This window comes from Ornithodoros turicata, chromosome 1, assembly GCF_037126465.1.
Source record: "Ornithodoros turicata isolate Travis chromosome 1, ASM3712646v1, whole genome shotgun sequence".
In the NCBI taxonomy this organism is placed as follows: domain Eukaryota; kingdom Metazoa; phylum Arthropoda; class Arachnida; order Ixodida; family Argasidae; genus Ornithodoros; species Ornithodoros turicata.
In genome coordinates, this window is record NC_088201.1 from 88,068,187 (window position 1) to 88,089,112 (window position 20,926).

Sequence of the window (20,926 nt, forward strand, 5' to 3'; positions counted from 1 at the left end):
TGTAAAGGTCATAGTTATACTCTATTTACGCTTTTTATCACAGAGTGGGAAGCGAGCTGACCCGTTTGTGCTGTCTATCTGGGTGTTTTCCCTGTGTTTTCCCGAAACGCATTACTGCAAATGTGAGCAGTTCCCTGTGAAGTCGGCCCAGGACGTACGATTTCCTCGAACAACATGCCGCCACATTGCCACGCAGACGCCGCCAAGCAACTAACCAACGAACCAAGAACAATGATAGGCCATTTCACCCATTGGACCCCTTGAAGGTGTCGTAGGCGACCTCTTACCCGAAGGGTCCTTGGTTTCTTGAAGGGGAAACTAGAGGTGTTAAATCTGATGTTCGAACATCATTTACGATAAACACTACCCACTATATGTCTATGACGCATCAAGCTACACAAACTGCACAAAAACAAACGGCACCATCGTCCACAGCTCTTCACTGGATTGCTGAGATATATGCTCCCTTGAGAGGCAGTTGTAGTTTACAGACACGAATAGGAACTCCTAAGACGAATAGCATTTGAGGTACATGTGTACCCGTTTATTTATCCAGAGAGCGACGACCTCTACAGACTTCGTCTAATGAAGGCTGTTAAGGTGGCTTCCTCTTCTGCTGCTTTGCCTCCTAGGCATTCCTGTGACGAAAACGGCAATGAATGCGCTTTTGTTCGGTGGTTACACTTTGAGAGAAACGAAAATGTGGATTTCGACCCTCCAATCCAGCAAATGGAGTCTAGAAAGAGATTCAAACAGCTCATTCATGACGCTGTTTTAGTGCTGAAATTGGTAATATGAACCTGACCCTCATGGGATGTGTCCAGTACCGTAAAAGCGAGTACATAAAAAGAAGCTGAAGTTGCATTATTTTCGAGAACAACCCATGGCTTATGTTAATCTGCAAATTATCTTGATTTTCTTCAGCCCTCAGTGTTTTCCATTTATCAAGCCTACATAGTGTCCGAAATGGTCCCAAGTGTCAAAAATAACAATATAAAATTCGTGGATGCACAAGAGTGTCTAGTAATGTGGAAAGCTGTAGTAATTGGTACTTTGACACACTGGGATATCAATAGCAGTAATGACACCCACAGAGAGGAACAAGCGATAAACAGAATAACTGCAGGTGTCCTGTTTGCCGCTTGTTCCTCCATGTAGGTGTCATTGCTGCTGTTTAGTGTGTGGCATGCATAACGAGAAATTCCAAATTATGATTCAAGTGCCACTCCAGACTAAATGGAGAAAAAAAAACAGAAACGACTCTCCTTAGACACCTCAAGAACAGCCATCGCTTCATGTTAAATCTGATAACTCGCAGGTTAATCGATAGCCACTGATCTTGACGAGTGGGAAGAACAGCTCCATGGGCTATGCACCACGCGTAATATAAACGTGCACCCTCACTATGCCAATCGGCTCTCCCCCTTGCGCTTTCTCTATGGCTCACTATGCTGATCAGCCTTGCCGATCGACATTGTGAGGACGGACCTTAAGACGACGATTCCAGGCATGATGAAAAAAGGGAGCACGATTGCACTACCTACTACAGTGATTCTCAAGCGGGGTTCCGAAATTTTGTTGTGAGATTTCGCAAACATGCTACTGTACAGCTTCAAAATAAATAATAAAACAAGGTTTTAAATAAACGAAGATCAATAGTTCACTACTTGTACGACATCTAGCTCGCCACCCCCCGTTCTACTCAACTGAGTCTACCATTGTGTAGTAGAAAGCTCCTCGAAGTCGTACTGGCACGATCACGTGTTCCCCAGAGTAACAAAAGTTAAGAATCACTGCGCTACTACACCAACTAAAGAAGACTACCTACAACCACGAGAACACCACCGCGAAGCTCTATAAATATTCGCAGAAGAATCAATAGACAAAAATGCTGAAACCCGTGCCACAGCTTTCTGCATGCAAGCGTTGAAACATACAATCATATTGGACAGAAGCGACACAGAAGATGTCATTGTCCAGAGACGCTAACATGACCGCAATCCTAACAGAATCAATGGTCACAAAACCAATCAATAGACAACCTGGGTGGCAATTGTATCAGACACAGAAGCCGCCCTCCAGATAATATCCGACCACTGCAAATAGCACCCTGTAGCACCTCTACAATCAGTACACTCACACAAGCGCATACCAGGTAATCAGAGAGTCGAATACATTAGCCAAGGAAGCCACAAAACTTCCACCTACACCGCGTGCCATCCGAAGTTGATGATGACTGATGATTGGTGTTTTAGTGCCGCATCCAGGGTGTCGGAGCGAACCCAAAACCGGAACCGAAAACCGAAAAAACCGCTATTTTGGTGCGAACCGGAACGGAATCGAAACCGTATACGTTTTTTTCGCTCAGGAGGGAAACCGAAAAATATATTTAACGGCTTTCGGTCTAAAATTAAACTTCGCCGGTTTGGACTACGGATAGGCGAATGAAACAGACGTCGTGTGCTCTGAAGTCATGTCATGGGTACCATACGAGGGTTACGGTTACGGTGGAATGTATGTCGGTATACTATGACCCTTAGGCTCCCTTTGTAATGGTTTATAGTTCGCGCACGCACACAGGCTTAGAGGTACATGTGACTATCTAGCAATGTGCCGTACTGTTCGTTCTAATTTGATCCCCGCAAACTCTCCTCAACTAAACAGCGACCCAAGGGGGCTGCATAACGGCTTCTTTATATGTAATGTCGTGCAACGCGTCCCTTGTTTGAGACCAGCTAAGTTGAATACATTTACGTATACGCGAGGTATACGCCCGTGCGAAGTGGCAACTCTTTTGTGGACAGGACACAAAGAAAATAAAACGGAGCCGTCGAGCGCGTTTGTGAGTGAAGGTGTTCCTCGATTTACGTCGTACTCGTGCGGTGGTGCTTGCTGGCTAGACAGTAGCAACAGACATTCGGATGGGACGCGATCGCTCCAACCCAGCAAGAAAGTACTTTACGTATGACATCACGACAAACAAGTCCGTTTGTAGCATGCGCTTCAAGAAAGGAGAAAGCCTATTTGAACAGACAGTAACCTACAGGAACCAGGAGCTACCAATTTCACAGCTGTCTATTAATATTAAATACCATGTATGCGGAATAAACGGGTTTACATTTTGTAACATTGATTTTTTTTGTGGGGATAAATATTCCCAGCAGAAGCGGAACCGGTTCAAAACCGGTATGAACCGTTATTTTTTTGCTCCGGAGCAGAACCGGTACCGGATCGTTTATGATGTAACCGGAACGAAAAACGTTTCGGTTCGACACCCTGGCCGCATCGACAACAAAGGTCTCCATCCGAAGTGACGCTCCTGCACAAAATGCCATCAACCTTCATTTGTGGTGCTTCCACACCAACGAAAGAACAAAGAAAACGGTTCCGGCCCTCTGCATCACGAGTTGCTTCACCTGAGAAGAAATGTCGCTCCCGCTCCCATGGTCGTGTTGAACCGGAGAACGCCAGGTTGGAAGTGTCACTACGAACGCAATTTTGTATAATCAGAAACCTTCCTAATTTATGCCATTGCAATCCACGTGTTGTACATTGTGTTCTCCCACAATATTGATCTGCTACGTGAGATGGAAGTATAATATAATTAGTTTCTCGTTTTGACAAATATGAAGTTATGGGCTGTAGAATCTGCCACGCGCGAGGTGGCAACACGGCTGCTCACTAATCGATTTCCGCATCTTCACTGCAGCTGCTGGCCGTCACCCATCGTGGGGTGATGAGCGAGAACGTGCGCGAGCTGTTGTGGAAAGAAAGACGCGTCAGATCTCTGGATGACGTCACCTATTCTTTTAGAATCCGAATCTACGAAGTTTTACAAGTTGTTTCGAAAATTCGCGCTAGCGCGTAATGTTAATTCACTCAGGGCAATTTGTATTTTGCATAATGAGTCTTTCAGCGAGGTTGTGTTGTAAAACGAAATAAAATAAACAGCATTTCTTAGTCCGCTTTAATGGCACGTTATGCCCCGCCCCATGCTTGTTCCTATTGGTTGCACTAGCTTGCCGCGCCGTTTACTACATTTCGTGCCGTTCTTGCTGAAACACGGCTATAGTGATATTAGTAATCCGAAGTGCGAACACAAAGGGTGCCCTCTAGCTCACAGGCCGAAGTAGAGATGCGTCGTGCATCTCGTGCGATGCTAAAAACTACTGAACACATCCTGCTTAATTACAGGACCTACGAACAAAAAAGGATACGTCCCGTGGAAAAGATAAAGAACTTCACCCACCCAGCACCCATGATAGAATTACTAATGTAGTCTACCGTATCAGTTGTCGGCACGGCGGAAGACACGAAAGAAAATGCTGGTTTTCATGATCGGAAGTCACCCCATGGGCGCGGTACGCGCATATATACGCGTATACCTTGGCGGTAGGGGACCGTTCCGTGTGTTCCCTGTACGGGACCATTCCGTGTGTTGTATGTGTTTAGTTTTCTTCACTTATTTGGGTCACCTTGGTGTGCCTTCTTGCAGGCAGACCGCCCTTCTACAGACGACTCGTCACGTCACCTTCCCTTACGAAGGTTAATGTTGGGAAACCAAAGTCGTTTTTCTACATGCCTGGCCAGAAGTGACAGAGGAACACAGACTGTGAAGACTCCGTTGCCAGTAGAGCAACATTCCCGCGCACGGTGACGTAGCTTAGTTCTGACGAAACCGAAACTAGTGAAGCTTTGCCAGTTTCTCAAAATTTATGGAAATGCGTAAAGTTCACTAACAGCATTTATAATTTCCATTATATTTTGAGTATCTTGAGCAAGGTTGATGTACAATGCAAACAAAAAAAAATGCATTTCGAAAGTCCGGGGTGGCACTTGAATGGTTTTATAGAAAAGCTACAGTAATTAGACAGTTAATGAGAAATCTCTCCTCATATCTGCAGAGAGGGACAATGGGCCTTTTCGTAAGAAATTGTTGTGCGATGCAACTTCTACGTGCTGCCACTTTCCTGTGAGTGGCAATGTGCGAGTGCATGTTACTCACTGCGACGCTTTTCATCCTCTCATCTTTCTTCTCTTTGTAACTTCTGTATTCGAGGTACTCCTACGGAATAAGAAACCAATCATTATCCTCTCCAGCTATTCCACGTCAGAACGGGTCCTCTAGCTTCCGTTGAATTGTGTCTCACTACAGCTTGCGATCAGCATTTTGGTCCCGCCCGTATTTCTTGTACGGGGCGATTAAAATAAAACCTCGTCTGTGCGTTGTACCACGTGCGGCCTCTAGCAATGGCCTCTAGCAAGTTAAAAAAACTGTGAGTAAAAATACGTTTTTGTACAGATCTACTACTATACAGCCCTCTTCAGGAGAGCACACCGGGAGCACTTAATGAACGGAAATCAACTGGATAATCAGCAAGGTATATATAGACAGATAGCGAAACTCCCATAGCGCCCTGCGTCTTCAGAAGACGCCATGATAGAGAGTGTTGGCGCCATCCATCTGTTGCGCGGACTCCTACTGTTGTAAATAAATGACGTCAGATATGACGTCAGCAGCATGAATAATAAGCAGTGCATAATTAGCCATGGCGCGTTTGCATTCGCGTACTTCGTTTGCGTTGTATTCCCTTCCCCTTTTCCTGACCGAACCATACTGATCACCCAGGGCAGCAATACTAGACGAGAACAGAGAAAAATAAATCATAGGTTTAATAACACATATCAGTTCGAAATACAGAATTATCACAGGTTTTGACGAAGGGTTCGTGATAGCCACAAATAAACAGGAATGTAATGTCCATTCCTCACCTAGACCTAAACCTCCACGTAGTGACTAGTCGTTTGTATTTCTTCAATGAGCGGTCATAATGGGTCCGTTGCAAAAAAACATGGCGTCGTTGGTGCACAGCGGATTCACTAACACTCACGCTATCACGGCCGGTCTTGCCATGACGAAACCGTTCTTTTTTTTTCGCGGGACCAGCAACACGGAATGCATAGCACTCATCTGTTCCCACGTGTTAATCTTGGTCTACAGCTTCGAGATGTGAACGTCGCTTCCTGTTTAACCCAAAAAGTGTACGAAATCCGCATTACAATGCACGGGCACACGGCACAGATACAAGAATGCACGGACGGCACTGACAAACGAGCCTACTGCTACACACACTACACATGCGCACTGGAGCAGGATACGGAAACGTACTCAGGTGGTAGATGATTTCGTATATGTGTAATATACGAGACCCATGCACGCGTCGTAAATATTTTTTGTTTACAACCGTACCTGTGCTACCAACACCCAGGATCGCTGGAGTCACGGAGATGACAGTGTTGCGAGAGACAGTGGAGATGACAGTGTTGTGTTGGTCAGGTTGTTGTTTTTTTTTTCGTCTTCGCTACTTCGCTAAATCTACCTTGTAATCAGTGCCACATAAAATGTAATAAACGTACACCGTTATGCTGTACGATTCGAAGATACGGCTCATAATCAATAAATTGAATATATTTGCAAGATATAAGGATAATAATAATTTGCAATTTTTCTGAAACGGTCCAATAATTATAGTCTCAAACAGCAGACGATATGTCTCTTTCGAAGCCGTCGTCTGCTTCGTCTGGTTCGGCAACGTCGCGTAAGTTGTGACCAATGCATGAAATTTATCGCTGCCACCTATGAGCTTGTGGAACAACAAACCTTGCGCAGAGTACCCGAACGCAGCAAAGTTGTTGTTCATTAACTGGTGACAGGTAGGCGAGTCAATTCAAATAATGTACCTTCCACTCGTTTAAGGATTCATTGGTACCATAAGGTACCAATTCAATTAAGGTGACAGGTAGACACGCAGCCTGGCAACCTTCAATCTGGCGAAATCCTCAATTTGCTCAAAGGAATTTTGACAACCCGCCTCAAGTTACGCCCGATGACTGTAAGTAACAGTTGCACACATCGATGTGTACCTGCATTCCAAGTTTAACAGTGAAGAAGGTAAGAAACGCGAATCAAATCGAAAAACACGCGAATACCGGAACTCGTCCGGCTACTGATGTACAATGCAAACCAAAAAATACATTTCGAAAGTCCGGGGTGGCTAGCTTCCGTAGATCACCGCCGTAAAAGGAGAACAGAGAAAGGCAGCGACGTAAGAAGTCCGTGGAACTTTCGCTAAGATACGTCGTGAGGCATCTTGGGCGCTCGGGAACATTACCGTCACGGCCCCCACCCCGCAGTGAGGCTGGCGCGGATGAAGTGACGTGCTTTCCAGAACCAATCGGAATGGTCAAGGCTTTCGCTCCTCTGACACGAGAGTATACGTCTGACGCGGAAGTTTGTTCCAGTGTTTCTATCTCGCCAACGACGACACGTAGATGAAAAAAATCTTGAATACCCACGCGTGGTTGTGCATGATGCAATGGACCACACACTACAAAAATTGATTGATTGATTGATTGATTGACTACAAAAAGTCAGTATACGTTTACCGCGCGAAAAGTTAAACTTACTTGACTGGAAGCTCTGCTGTGACTGAGACACAGCGCCATCTGGAAGTAGAGAGGACATTCAGCGTGCAACTGAAGGCGGTTTTATTGAAGAGGTACCTTTTCTTGTGGTTCTGGACTGTCATAGACAAGAGTGGTGTTAAGCTGATGGTCGTACGGTCTGTCTTTCACAAGGCCAAGAACGCACGTCAGGTGATCTGGTCTTCGGATGCCGTCACTCTGAAGAGAACACAGAGAGGTAGAAAATCCAGCGGACCGGAGAGGAAGAGTTAAGAGATGACTGTCAGGACGAGAGCCGCCGATATTTCGAACAGAGTCTGTTGAGTAGTGTTTGTTCGAAATATCGGCGGCTCTCGTCCTGAGGCTGTTCACGCAAGGAGAACAGAGAAAGGCAGCGACGTAAGAAGTCCGTGGAACTTTCGCTAAGATACGTCGTGAGGCATCTTGGGCGCTCGGGAACATTACCGTTTCGCTTATAAGAAGACGGTGGCTTGCTTTTTAAAGCCGCCCTTATTTGAATCCACAGTGACATGGTCGACTCACTTAAGCATCAAAATATAGCAAGAGCTCCATCTTTAGGACAACGAGGCTTCTAAAGATGAATGCCAAAAGGTACTCGAGGTGTCCCGTTGCACACACTCGTTATCTTGGCCCCATTAGAAATTCTGCATATCGGTACGTGGACTGAAATTCTAACGTACCACAATCACGGTCCCGCCTTTCGACTCGCACGTTAGTGCCTGCAACGTAAAACACAGTGTACTTGTAATGAAAAATAAAATAAATTCTTCGTTCACGACGCGTTTACCTCGTCCATCACTTCCTGCTTAATGTCCACACCCATCCGATGAGAAATTCGAGAACTGTCGGGCACCTGCTTCAGGACATCTTCTAAGCAGTCGTAAAATATCTTCATTTCTGCCCGTGCCCACTGAAAACAAAACTGGCGGTCAAGTCTCGTCAAGCATGGGGAGGATGTCACCTTTCCCGTCCTAGATTCCAGGAAGACGCACAAAGCCAGCTGTTGTTATTCGTGCAAGGAAAACCACAGTCATCGATTAGTTGACTCACGCGTAAGTTTCACATGTAGCTATATTGGGATACCATACATAATTTGACCCAATCCCTTGCAACCCCAACAAAAGACACTCGTTTCCCGACGACTGACCCTTTCGTCTAGCATGGCAGTTGCGTTGTGATCACCGCCGTAAAAGACGGACTCCAGTCGATCGGGTTCCACGTCGGGCAAAAGACGTTGCCGACAAATGGCCTCGAAAGTCTCGACTTCCATTTGTTCCTGGAGAAATTGGTAAACCCAATTCGTGGCCAGCTCTGGGTTTGCTACAACTTACCTCGTGGGGAAGAAAGAAGTCCCGCAGACAATGCAACACCTGAAAACGAAGGGAAGACTTCGTGTATAAATATTTGAATAATGGGGTCACGAAAACAACTTGGAAGAGCCTCAGAACGGTAGCCGCCGATATTTCGAAGACGACTTCTTCTGGGGACCGCCCTCATCATTGGCATCGTAAAAGGTTAGGGGTGACGCGTTGATGGGTGTTATGAACAGCACGCGTGGCATGTTGGCAACAGCAAACGTAGACATTGAAAACAATAAGGCCATGATATATTTTTCGCTGAAAATATTATAAAAGTACCATGCCAGCTACAATTAACGGGGGAACTCAACTATAGGTTGTTACCCTATCAGTCTGCACGTGTCGACCTAGATGATGATGACGATTCGGCTTATAGTGGCGCAAAGGCAACTTAGGCCATCGTGCCGGCCTAGAACGGCTACTACTCAATGCATGTGGAACAATGTGTTGTCCATATACAGGTTGTCTCACCTAAAGTGATAAAAATTTCTAACTGGCGACATACTCCCGGGAGGGTTGTGGGACTTTTGGCTATTACCTTTTGGAAACTTTTGCCACCACTGAGGGAGGCTTTGGACAATTTTTAATTGGGGGAAATTTATTATTGTCAATTGAACTTTGAAAATTGCCAAGCGAACCTCACTTTTCTTTACAGAAATATTAAGTCCTCCGCGGATAACCGCAAACCCAACAAAAGCTATGCACAGCATCGCAACAGAAATAGCCGACAAAAATTAGTGAAAATGACGTTTTAGCCCCGCCTGCTTGAGGTTCGCAAAGAGGCGCGAGTGAAATGTGTCTAGAAGAGGAAGTGTCCCCGCCTTCATCAGTTTTGCCTTCTTTGTGATAAGACGGTGGTCACCAGCATCAAGGTGAAAACGGGGGAAATAAAGGTAAAACAAGAGGCAGAAACACTTCCTCCTCTACCGGCGTCTTCCGTGCGACAACCAAGCACGCGGGGCTAAAGCGGAATTTTTCTTACTTTTTTGTTTTACGACTATATCTGTTGCGATACTGTGCATAGTTTTGTTGGGTGTGTGGTTATCCGTGGATGACTTCATATTTGTGCAAAAAAAGTGAGGTTCGCTTGGCAATTATCAAAGTTCAATTGAAAAAAAAAATTCCCTCAATCTCTAAATTTCCCTAAATTGTCCGAAGCCTTCCTAAATGGCAGTAAAAGTTTGCACAAGGTAATCGCGCGGAAAATGACACAATCCCACAGCAAGCACGTCGCCAGTCAGAATTTTTTATCTCTTTAGGTGAAACACCCTGTATAAAGCTCTGAAGGATATTCAATCTTCATAAATTTCTGGGCGACTTGCACCGTTGCGCAAAGTTATCATGTCAGACGCACGAAGCCCGTGTCCGAAACAGGAAAATGGCGGTGTTCAGAATGGCTGTTTCAACGGTGCACCACAGACGGCGTCGTGACACACAACACTCAAGCTTAACGGGATCGCACTGAGCTATTCTGCAACGACAGCCGCTTCAGCGTTCAGCCTCTCAACTGCTCTTCGTAACGCCGCCATTTTGATTATTTTGAATCGGGATTCGCAAGAAGACTTTGCGCTAGGCCGGTCAATCAATTCGAAATTTGCCAGGAAATAATCTCCTTTAGAGCTTCATATGTAAACGGCACGCTGTTCCATCTGCACTGAGTAATTGCCGAGTTCGGCATGCCGACGCGGGTAGACTTTGATAGGGTAATATCCTGTACCTTATATAAACGACCCTTTAAGGGGACACTAACCGTATATTTGCACGACCGACATCCTCACGGATGATTCGTGATAATGATGATTGAGGTTTTATGGCGTACAAGCACCTAAGGTTAGGTTCTAGTGGAAGGAAATGCGAAAACACTGCTCACGGAGCCAAAGCTATGTTAAGTTAGCCCGTGTTATGTTGAGCATTTACACGATGCTGGAATACCGGAAGTGGCGTACTGCGCACCTAGCAGATGACACCGTCGGCGTCTTTCCCTGTCGTCTGCAACGGAACACCTCGTGGCTGTGTCGCAGGATATTCCCCACGTTTAGCAGTGCACGTCAAGACACAACGTTGAGCGCTCACGTGACAGCTACAGAGCTATGACCTTTTTCGCATCTCCCGCGGAAGCACCCTGGGGAATGTTGCACGTGTGAATACATGGTAAATAGCAAATATATCTCCTCGTGGAATCAAAGACCCTGTTACCATGACGGTAACACAAAAGGAACGAGATTCATCCGTTGCATGGACTGTAATTTATTAGCTAAAGAACGTGCAATTTACGCTTTCCCTCTCCCCCCAAGAAGCCCGACAATGCGGAGAGGCCTCAGATTGGTCTCCGTAAACGATCTCCCGCGATGATTGGACCAATCGTTTGCCCAGACCAATGAGATCGTGCTCCGCATTGTCGGCCCTCTCGGGAAGGAGAGGGAAAGCGTAAATGGGCAGGTTCCTTCGCTCATCAATCGCAAATGACACAAAGGATGAATCTCGTTCCTTTCTTGTTGGTAATGGTACGTTTTACCCCGCTATAAGAAATGTTTGCACATGAGTGCCCCTTTAAAGGTGTCTCGCTCGATTTTACTATAAATGGCTATGTGCGCATCAGCTATAGGAAATTTTCTTATCAAACCTGGGCAATGGATGCATGCTCAAGGATACGAGGAAATGCTGACCTCTGCGTGAGCGTGAAACACGTGACGCTGCGTATCTGCGATCTTCTCCATGAGATCGACGAAGGCAATACGGGGATCAGCCGCATCCGGGAAAGCTTCTTGAAGGCACTTCTTTTGGGCCGCTTTCAACTCCGGTGCTTGCTTTTAGTTCAGGGAGAGAAAATACAACTTGACTACATCGCTCAAGGAAATATGTACAGGGTGTATGCGTAATGCGTTGCCCGCTTTCGGGACGTACCTCTGGTGGCGTACGACGATACATTTATGCGATTAAAACCAACAGAAAGAAAAATCGTGGTAACCAAACTCTGCGAAACAAAATATTTCGAATCTTTTGAATGGTCTATACCGATGTCAACATGGTGGTCTCCGGAGAGTCGTGTGCAGGTACAGCTAGGAGCGCTAACGGTGCAGAAACCGACGGATGGACTTCCTTTCGACGTCTGCACCAGGGATTTCCCTACACCCTCCCTGCATTTTTGCAACCCCCCCCCCCTGAAATTTCTCAGGTGACTCCACCTAGCTCGGCCACCAACATGTTCTCGCAGTGAGTCCGGCGCAGCGAATTACATCCTGTACTGTCAAACTTATGCTGTCGGACCACAGTCATGCAGATGATAGTACCATGCATTAGTCCAAAATCATTTGAAAGTGACTGTTCAATGCATATATTGCGCACATATACGAGCAAAAATGCGTGCAGGCACGCAAACTCAATGTGGATCATCAAAAACCATTTGCGCCCAACTCAATCAAGCAAGGTATTCTGCTTTTTTCGTCCAACGTTCTCACCTTTGGTTGCTTGGTTGCTTCGTGAGACAAGGTGCTAGTCTTTTTTCTTTGTCGGTCGTGCGATTATGGATCTTAATGTTGAAATGCCGTTCATAATGAATCTATATTATAATGTACTGTTTTCTAACGTAATAACATGTACAAATAAAACGGGAAAGCTGTGCAGATATATCACAGCTGTGCCACGATTCTCTCCGTTGATTGATTGATTGATTGATTGATGTGTTTAATGGCACAAAGGCAACAAAGGCCATAGAGCGCCAAAACCATGGTGAGCGTGTCGGAGATGATTATGGGAAAGATGATGTGAGAGAGAGAGAGAGTGTGTGGTAGTTAAAATCTATCTACAGGTATGAGCGATGAGATTGACGAGGATAAGAGAGAGAAGAGGATGACGACAACAAGCAAGCTAGTGTGACAATGTGTGACAAAAGTGTGACAATGAGATATTTACATGAGTTCAGTGATATTGGATAAAAGCGGAGCAATGCTTATCATCTACATCTGACTAAGAAACCCACATGTGGTCAGAAATTTAATGACGTTATCAAACGGCACAAGAGGAGTGTCACCCAGTAGAAGGGCTGGGTGGAGTGGGACATGGTATCTGTAGAATGCGGTGAAATACTGTTGACGTTGGTGTTCGAAGTGAGGGCAGGATGCCAGTACGTGCAAGACAGTCAAGCTGTCACCGCAGTGCGCACAAGCTGGCGGATCCTGACCTCTGAGTAGGTGGTGATGCGTAAGCCATGTGTGTCCAATCCTCAATCTCGCGTAAAGAACTTCGGATGATCTGTTGATGTGTTCAGTCCGATGCGGGGGGGAAACGTGTGGCTGTGTGAGGTGTAGCTTGTTATTTTCTTCCATGTCCCACTCCTGCTGCCACTGTGTGCAGACAGCTCTCTTTAACACTGGCAGGATGTCTTGGTAGGGTAGTCCTAGAGCTGACTCCTCTTGTGCCAACGCTCGCCGAGCCTCACGGTCGGCTCGTTCATTCCCCGGGATCCCAGTGTGGCTGGGGACCCAGCAGAGACAGATTGAAAAGCCTCGGGAACAAAGTTGGGTCGCAAGCGCTCGTACTCGCTTGACGAGGTGATTCTTGCTGTCATAGAATGAAAGCAGCGCACGCACAGAGCTTAGCGAATCGGAATAAATTACTGAATTTTGAAGGTCGTTTTGTTGAATGTGCCGCAGAGCCAGGAGAATCGCGTAAAGCTCTGCGGTGAAAACTGTGGCGTTCGTGTTCAGGCGTGCCGTCATAATAGAATCACCTTCAAGGGCAACGGCCGCCACACCATTGCTTACTTTGGTCCCATCAGTGTAGATTGCATGGTGGTTCCCGAAGTTACGGTGAATCTCCAGGAATTCCTGGAGAATGGCAGTGTGTGCAGTGGATTGTTTGTCAAACTGTGTCATTTTTAAATTGGATTGTATGAGATGTCTCTGCCAAGGCGCAGCATCGAGGACTGCTTGCTGCAGGGGAACGCCAAAGGGACTGAATCCCAGACGGGAACTCGCCGCCTGCACGCGAAGCGGAAACGAGGGTACAACAGAGGGCTTTGCAAGGAAGAGTCGCTCCAGAGCGGGGTTCACACTACAGTGTACAACTGGGTCATCGCACTGGCATCTGTACTTTAGCGCAGCCTTCACATGTTCAAATTGCCTCCGTCTCTCGAGCGACCATTCGTTGCCCTCAACATACAAACTCTTCACAGGGGACGTCCGGAAGGCACCGGTGGCCAGTCGGATGCCTTCATGGTGGATGGGGTCCAACACCTTCAATGCCGAAGGCCGCGCCGAGCCATACACGACACTCCCGTACTCAATTACTGATCGCACAACCGAGTCATAGACCCGCAACAGTGTGACTGTGTCGGCTCCCCACGATCGATGGGATAAAACTTTGAGTATGTTGGAGGATTTCAGGCACTTCTGTTTTATATAGTTTATGTGTGGCACAAAAGACAGCTTCTTGTCAAACACCACCCCCAGAAATTTTTGCTCATCAGAAACTGGTAGTGTGTTGCCACCGAGGAGCAGCGAGGGCTCAGCAAATGTGCCTCGCTTCCTAGTAAAGACAACACACGCTGTCTTTTGCGCGGAAACCTGATTCTCTCCGTGTCTAAGAAAAATTCCGTAAGTGGAACCTTCACCAAGTATACCCCCCCCCCCCCACTTGAAAGCTCGGCACCCCCCCAGCAGTGAATTTCTGGGGAAATCACTGGTCTGCACCGTTGGCGCCTCTAGCGGCAGCTGGATGCAACTGCCAGGAGACCGCTATGCTCCATTCGAAATGCACGAGCTGAGCAAAGTTTGCGTGGCTATACTTTCTGTTGCGCACATTTTGGTCAGAACGATTTCCTGATCACGTACGTGCGTCGTGGCACGCCGACGGAAGTTCGTGTGGTAAACAGGCAACGCGTTATGTGCACAAATGTATGTATATTTTATCTGTACGCACCGTGCACGTAAAATAGCAGCTTAAGTTCACGCCGTTCTGACCGAGACCAAAGCAAGTGCCCCACGACTTAGTTCTTACAGTGTTTATAGTAAAGGTGTGCAATACATATAATTTGAAAGCCCAGCAGCGTTGCGTTGCCGTCCGAAGTGTTCCTTCTGCAGTGATCTGAGACGGAACCTGGACACCAACAGCCCCCGAGATGAAAATCCTGGGAATAGCCCTGATGCAAAGAAAATTCGTTGCTACACCTCGTGAGAATACTATGGGCGCGTTAAGTAGCGGCTCTACTCAGCGCGCTCGGTGTACTCTGTCCCTCGTACTTCGGCGATACGCGCTCTGGAGAAGCAGTGACACCGTTTAGTAAAAAAGGAGCATGTTCCCTGCGCTTTGGAGCAACACCACCTAGAAGAGAAGGTCTCTCCAATATCCCCTCACCCTCGCGATACGTCAGCCTACTCAAATGGTTTCTCTCCAATGAAGCGCCTGTCACCGGGACAGCGCTTTCGTGTAATTGGCCGACGCCCATCCGAGTAGGATGACGTTATGCGGAGCTGTCCTGGCCTTCTGTCTAGGTGTTGTTGTCTGGAGCCACTGCTTAGCGCGCCCATGGTCATGAGCGATGCCACGGCATCAGGGATGCACAGTGTCAAGGAGGAAGATGATGATGAATAATGGTTTTATGGTGCATCTGCGACGGAGGCCGTAAAACCACTAATCATCATCTATTTCTTTTTTGGAACGGAGAATCCCTGCCTCCGTGGCATCGCTCGTCGTTCAAAAGAAGAAACAAAGGTGGCAGTAGCATTTCCAGAAGCAGACACCTGGAACGGGGACGAGTTCAGACGGAACCAGCACGAAGGGATCCAAGTCTTGGTTCTTTCCGTGTCTCCATCCCTGTTGCCGGTGGCTGGCCTTCCAATGGCCTAACGAAATGCTACCTTTCATCACGATTACACCAGCTCGCTTGCCTCCTGCTGCGTCGTTCCACGAAATAAATATGTTCCATTCAAATACACAGCAACGTAGCCAGATCATACAGGCAGAGCGGTTCCGGCAGGGTAGCGACAAGGGCACCCGCCCCGGGCGCCCTTGATGACCCCGGAACCCTGGACCGGCACTCCAGAGGATGTGGGTTCGAATCCTACAGCTGGCTAACCTTTTCAGTTGTTGATGATGATGATGATGGTTCGGGTTTTCCTGACGCACGAGCGAGGAAGGCCGAAGGAAACCTTTTCAGTGACTACCTCCTTTCATACAGGGTGTCCCGGAAAATGTGTCATTGAATTATAATAAAAAAAAACTACGCCATCTCGAATCATGAGGTCAACGGCGTTTGTTTTTATTTGGTTTTTGTCACCTCCTGATGTGAATGTCATCTAGCTTGAGTTTTATTATGTCAGTTTTTATGAACTGAACTGAAAATCTGCCAAGTAAGGGTCGCTTTTTTACCCCACCAATGTGAGGCGCGTGCCGAATTTACTGAAGTTCATGATAATTGACACGGATATTGAGGAGCTATCATATCGGGAAAACAGCCGAACATCATGCTTTTCGGGCTGCCCAGAGCATAGTACTGGACGAGTCTTTGCGCGGCTTCGTTTTCAACCCGACGGAAGGAGGTTGCTATACTCAGCCCACACAAGGGTAGTAGAAAGACAAGACAGGAATGGCTTATCGCATCTTGCTTCACCTGGAATCATGCTTTTCCCTCTCCCAATTTCAAGAACAGTGATTTTTTCTGCTATTCCTCTGTGAGCTGGGTTTAGCTGCCTCCTTTCGTCGGACTGCACGAAAGCGGTCAAAGAGTCGCCGAGCCCTAAGCTCTGGAGACTCCGATAAGCATGATGTTCGACTAGTTTTTCCGATGGGATTAACTCCTCAATGTCACTGTCATTTATCATGAACTTCAGTAAATTCGGCACGCACTGCACATTTGTGGGATAAAAAAGCGACTCTTACTTGGCAAATTTTCGACTTCAGTTCGTAATAACTAGCATAACATAACTTAAGTTAGATGACGTTAGATCAGGAGGTGGCAAAAACTTAGCACGAACAAGTATCGTTGACCGCGTGATTCTATAGGTGGCATAGTTTTTTATTACCATAATTAAATGACACGTTTTCTGGGACACCCTGTATAAATATAGTACACTGTCGTAACGTACATTTGTCAATGACATGCCAGAAAGACGAGGGTATAGCAGCGGAAAAATAGTGGGAACGTATTTCCGTTAATTTTTCAGATTCCTAGGTCGCCATAATTGGCCAACTTTTCAGTGAAATAGCATTACGCGTTATTGCGTTGAAGGACGGCAGGCACTTGCTTTTCATAATGAAATGCGCCATATTCTTGTGACGATTACCTCTCCGTGTTTGTCGTGTGCTTCGAAGAGACATAGTCCCGCCTGGAACGAGACAAAATGTACACAAGCAGTAAGTGTAGCCTAGGATACTGAGTAACTACTGAGTATCACACTGATTAGCCTACCTTTTTGTACTTCTCTACGTCGGGTTGTCCGCTATGAAACGATTTCTTTGACATGTTGCAAAAGTACTCTTCTAACGAAGAAGCGTCCACATTTGGAAACTCTTGTCTGATGCACCACAGGCGTCGCTTCATGAAACGGTCGTCCCTCTAAAAAAGAAGGATCGACTGAGAGGTCCCCCCGTACGGTCTGATAACATGCCATAAATGCAGACAAGCTGGTCCAGGAACTCGGTACTGAAAAAGTCTGAAGCGAAGTTTGAAGGCACTGGGAAAAACGCCGTTGCCAGTGCCCATGCTCAGGCTTTTTTCCGTATGAAGCTCTCGTACGGTCGTTCCGAGCCACGTTACCTTGGTAGCAGTCTCTTCGGAAACGTTATGGCACCGCATAACGCGCTCTCTGGTCTCTTCGCCCAATCCTACAAGGGATGAGTACGTTAGAATGTGCCACATAGCATTCCTATGGGAGCTTTTCTGACAAAGAAGCTCGGATTTTTTTCCCACACCAAGAAAAAAAAAGAGTTCCCCCAACCTGCCTTGGAATGCCTTTCTTTCTTCGAATCAAGTCACAAATAAAATAAAAATGCCCTAGGTACAAATATAGGTGAAGGTAAGTGCAGGTGAAATATCGTAGTTTACGTTTGGTATCAAATTTGTTAACGAGCTTTAAATCTCTACCTCAGAAAGAAAAAATAAAACCTACTACTTCTTTGTGATGACGACAATAAGTGAGTAAATTTCTGGACAAGTGATACAAACGCGGACAGCACAACTGTTATGTCAGGTTTCATGGAGCTAGCTCAGTGTTTTTCAAAGTATTGATTCGCGACTTTTTATAACCGAATTGCATTCTATATAGCGATCACCACAAAGTCACTGTATACACGCTGATGTTGATTCTCACGCCAAATATATGAAACCACCACGATACGCTGTAGGTGCCGCACAATAAAATTTGTCATTGACCAGGTTATTTGCGCTAATTACAATCACAATGATTCTGAGTGTTGGAAAGTCGGAAATGAAGAAAAGCATGGCCTGGTGAAATTGCCATCGCTACGATTTCGCAGAACCTAATACTCATATCCAGTTCCTGAACGCACTGTTTTCACGCTCAAAAATCTTGTGACGTTCGCCACAAAGCGTTGTTCGAAGATATTACACTTGCAGCTTGGCCGAGCGTGTTAAGGCCTCCCGCTCGCTGGTGGTAGCCAATGTCGTGCTGAAGACCGGGAGGCGGTGTGTTCGAATCCTACCACCGGCTGTGCTGTCTGAGGTTTTCCCTGGGTTTTCCGAAGACTTTCCAGACGAATGTCGGCACAGTTTCCCTGAAATCGGACCAGGACGCATACTAACGCCCTCCCACATACTCCTTCCTGCTGTCGTCTCTCCATCTGTCCACATCTGTACGTCGCTCATAGCCACAGTTAGCTTCGCGGTGCTAACACGGAATAAAAAAATACAATGAAAGATATTTACGTCACAAGGCGTCAAATCATCACTAATCTATTCTCAGGACTTGTGGAGGCGTTCATCTACAATAACGCTTGTAAACTTGGCGTGGTACTTCTGGTACCAGTCTAGCCTTGAGTCTAATCTTGAGTCCAGCCCTGTCTACTTATGCTTCATGCTCCCGTCCCTACCACCACCTGAAGCTCAAGGAAATGATACTATCAACATCGTTGCGCCAGCTGGCTTGTGTTTTAATGCTTTATACTCCTACTGTGTCGCAATTAGAGCACTGCACGGGCTTGGGTTTCTGCCCCCGGGCCCGGGCCGGGTATGGGCTTGACAACGCCAGCCATGGTCGGGCATGTACGCTAACATATTTCATGAGACTGGACAGCTGAATTTTCACGTTACTTTTTTCACCATTGGGTATGCGATATCAGGTATTCTCATCTGAGAACTATCACTTTTTTACATGTGATCATGCTTATTTCGTGCATGGGTCTGGATTTAACGCGTGTACATTTGGGGACGATTGGTGTGGCGGGCGCGCTGAGGGTCCTGCACGAGCATCAGTTAGGTTAGGTGTTGCGACATATTTCGTTCTCGTGAGGGTCCGGCACAAGGGTCAGTGAGGTTAGGTGTTCTGACATATATTTCGTTCGCGTGAGAGTTCGAGAAAGGGGAACTAACACCGGAGCATGTGCAATAAGCGGCGATGAGTCTCTCTTGAACCGCAATGTACATACGCCCACGCGCCGCTGCGCGCTGCGTTCCAAAGCAAGCAAGCACCAAGCACAGAGCGGCTTGCCGGCAGAGAACGCCGCTGCTGCGTTCGAGTGTACCTCCTGACTCTCCACCAATTAGTTGCGTCCTTTTCCTTGCTCCACTGTGCTCTTTAGTAAATCTAAATACGCCTCCGAACCTCTAGAACAGATAGAGCAGAGGCGGCGGGCTGGGACCGGGCCTGTGCATGGAAACAGTCGGGTACGGGCTGGGCCCGGGCCGGGTGCGGGCCGTAGCAGCCGGGCCTGGGCCGGGCACGGGCCTGAAAATTTGGCCCGTGCAGTGCTCTAGTCGCAATGTTTATCGCACTCAACTGCCTTTCATAACCCAAGAGGCTTGATCTATGCAAATTATGGGGAGCAAAACAATCGGACATTAGCGAACGAAGCTATTTTATTTATTTTTTAAATGTTTTTTTTGCATGTCGCGTTCACGTCTAGTGATTTGATCCGAAGCTTAGTGAGGGAGGTGCAAGGTGCGCATCTCATCCCAAGCAGCACATCATTTTGACCCGATACGTTGTGCTGCCTGAGCTGCTATGCAAGTTGATCGCTATATTTCAGACACGAAATCCAACTTACGCTGCAGGAAGTGGTCCCCGTAAAGTGGCGGATTGCTGAACGCTGGCCCGCATTTCGAGTCCATCTTTCCCAACGCCAAAATAGGAATTCCAAGGAATAGAAGACAGCGGAGAGAAACGGCGTACGAAATCCACGCCATGATGCCACTGAACAGTAAAAGCGGTAGCTATTGGATCAGCTGTGTCAACACGTTTTCTCTCGTCCGGCACGGCTGGCCGGAAGCTCATCATAGTGTGTGTTTTCAGTGGAAGGTCGTCTACAGCATGGGCGCCATTCAAGCTAGAATATGGGTCACATATTCGTATGAGAAGTGTACATCTACCTACTACATCTACCTACTGTGCTATCCGGCTCCTAGGAAAGCACAAAATAGGAGTTGATCAAGACAAATTACGGTATTTCGTACGTTTCGTCAAGAATACCGCTGGCACGGCGGACACCGGAACTTGACGTCAATTTTTTTTTTTTGATTGCGTGTTAGCGCCGCGAAGCAACTGTGGCTATGAGCGGCGTACAGATGTGGACAGACGGAGAGAGGACAGCAGGAAGGAGTGGGGGACAGGGGGATTAGTATGCGTCCTGGGCCGACTTCAAGGGGAACTGTGCCGACATTCGTCTGGAAAGTCTTCGGAAAACCCAGGGAAAACCTCAGACAGCACAGCCGGTGGTAGGATTCGAACCCACCACCTCCCAGTCTTCAGCACGACCTTGGTTACCACCAACGAGCGGACGTTGACGTCAATGACGTATGGGGTGCTAAAAAGCAATATCCAATATTCCAATAAATTATGAAAAATGAAGAAATTTGCAATTAAACCTCTTGGATGCGCATTTACTAAAACCCCGTACAACGAAACTGCAGG

The 20,926-nt window shown here is 46.9% G+C and overlaps 1 protein-coding gene across 1 annotated transcript; it reads right to left on the minus strand.

Annotated features, from left to right (window-relative positions):
• Window positions 1-542: 542 nt before the first annotated feature.
• Window positions 543-20,186, minus strand: LOC135365937 (uncharacterized). The gene is made up of 14 exons (XM_064598596.1): window positions 20,064-20,186; window positions 17,599-17,666; window positions 17,251-17,397; window positions 17,126-17,167; window positions 11,510-11,650; window positions 8,817-8,855; window positions 8,633-8,761; window positions 8,447-8,485; window positions 8,273-8,395; window positions 8,166-8,204; window positions 7,564-7,683; window positions 7,468-7,506; window positions 5,006-5,065; window positions 543-638 (listed from the first exon to the last, which is right to left on the minus strand). Exons 1-14 carry the CDS (start codon window positions 20,125-20,127, stop codon window positions 570-572), a joined length of 1,119 nt encoding a protein of 372 aa, XP_064454666.1. The 5' UTR covers window positions 20,128-20,186; the 3' UTR covers window positions 543-569.
• Between the last annotated feature and the right edge of the window lie 740 nt (window positions 20,187-20,926).

Coding starts and splice junctions, on each gene's coding strand:
- LOC135365937 (XM_064598596.1), bottom strand. CDS start 20,127: ATGGACTCGAAATGCGGGCCAGCGTTCAGCAATCCGCCACTTTACGGG. Junction 17,667..20,063: donor CGGGGACCACTTCCTGCAGC/GTAAGTTGGATT, acceptor CATCCCTTGTAG/GATTGGGCGAAGAGACCAGA. Junction 7,507..7,563: donor GTCCAGAACCACAAGAAAAG/GTACCTCTTCAA, acceptor CTCTACTTCCAG/ATGGCGCTGTGTCTCAGTCA.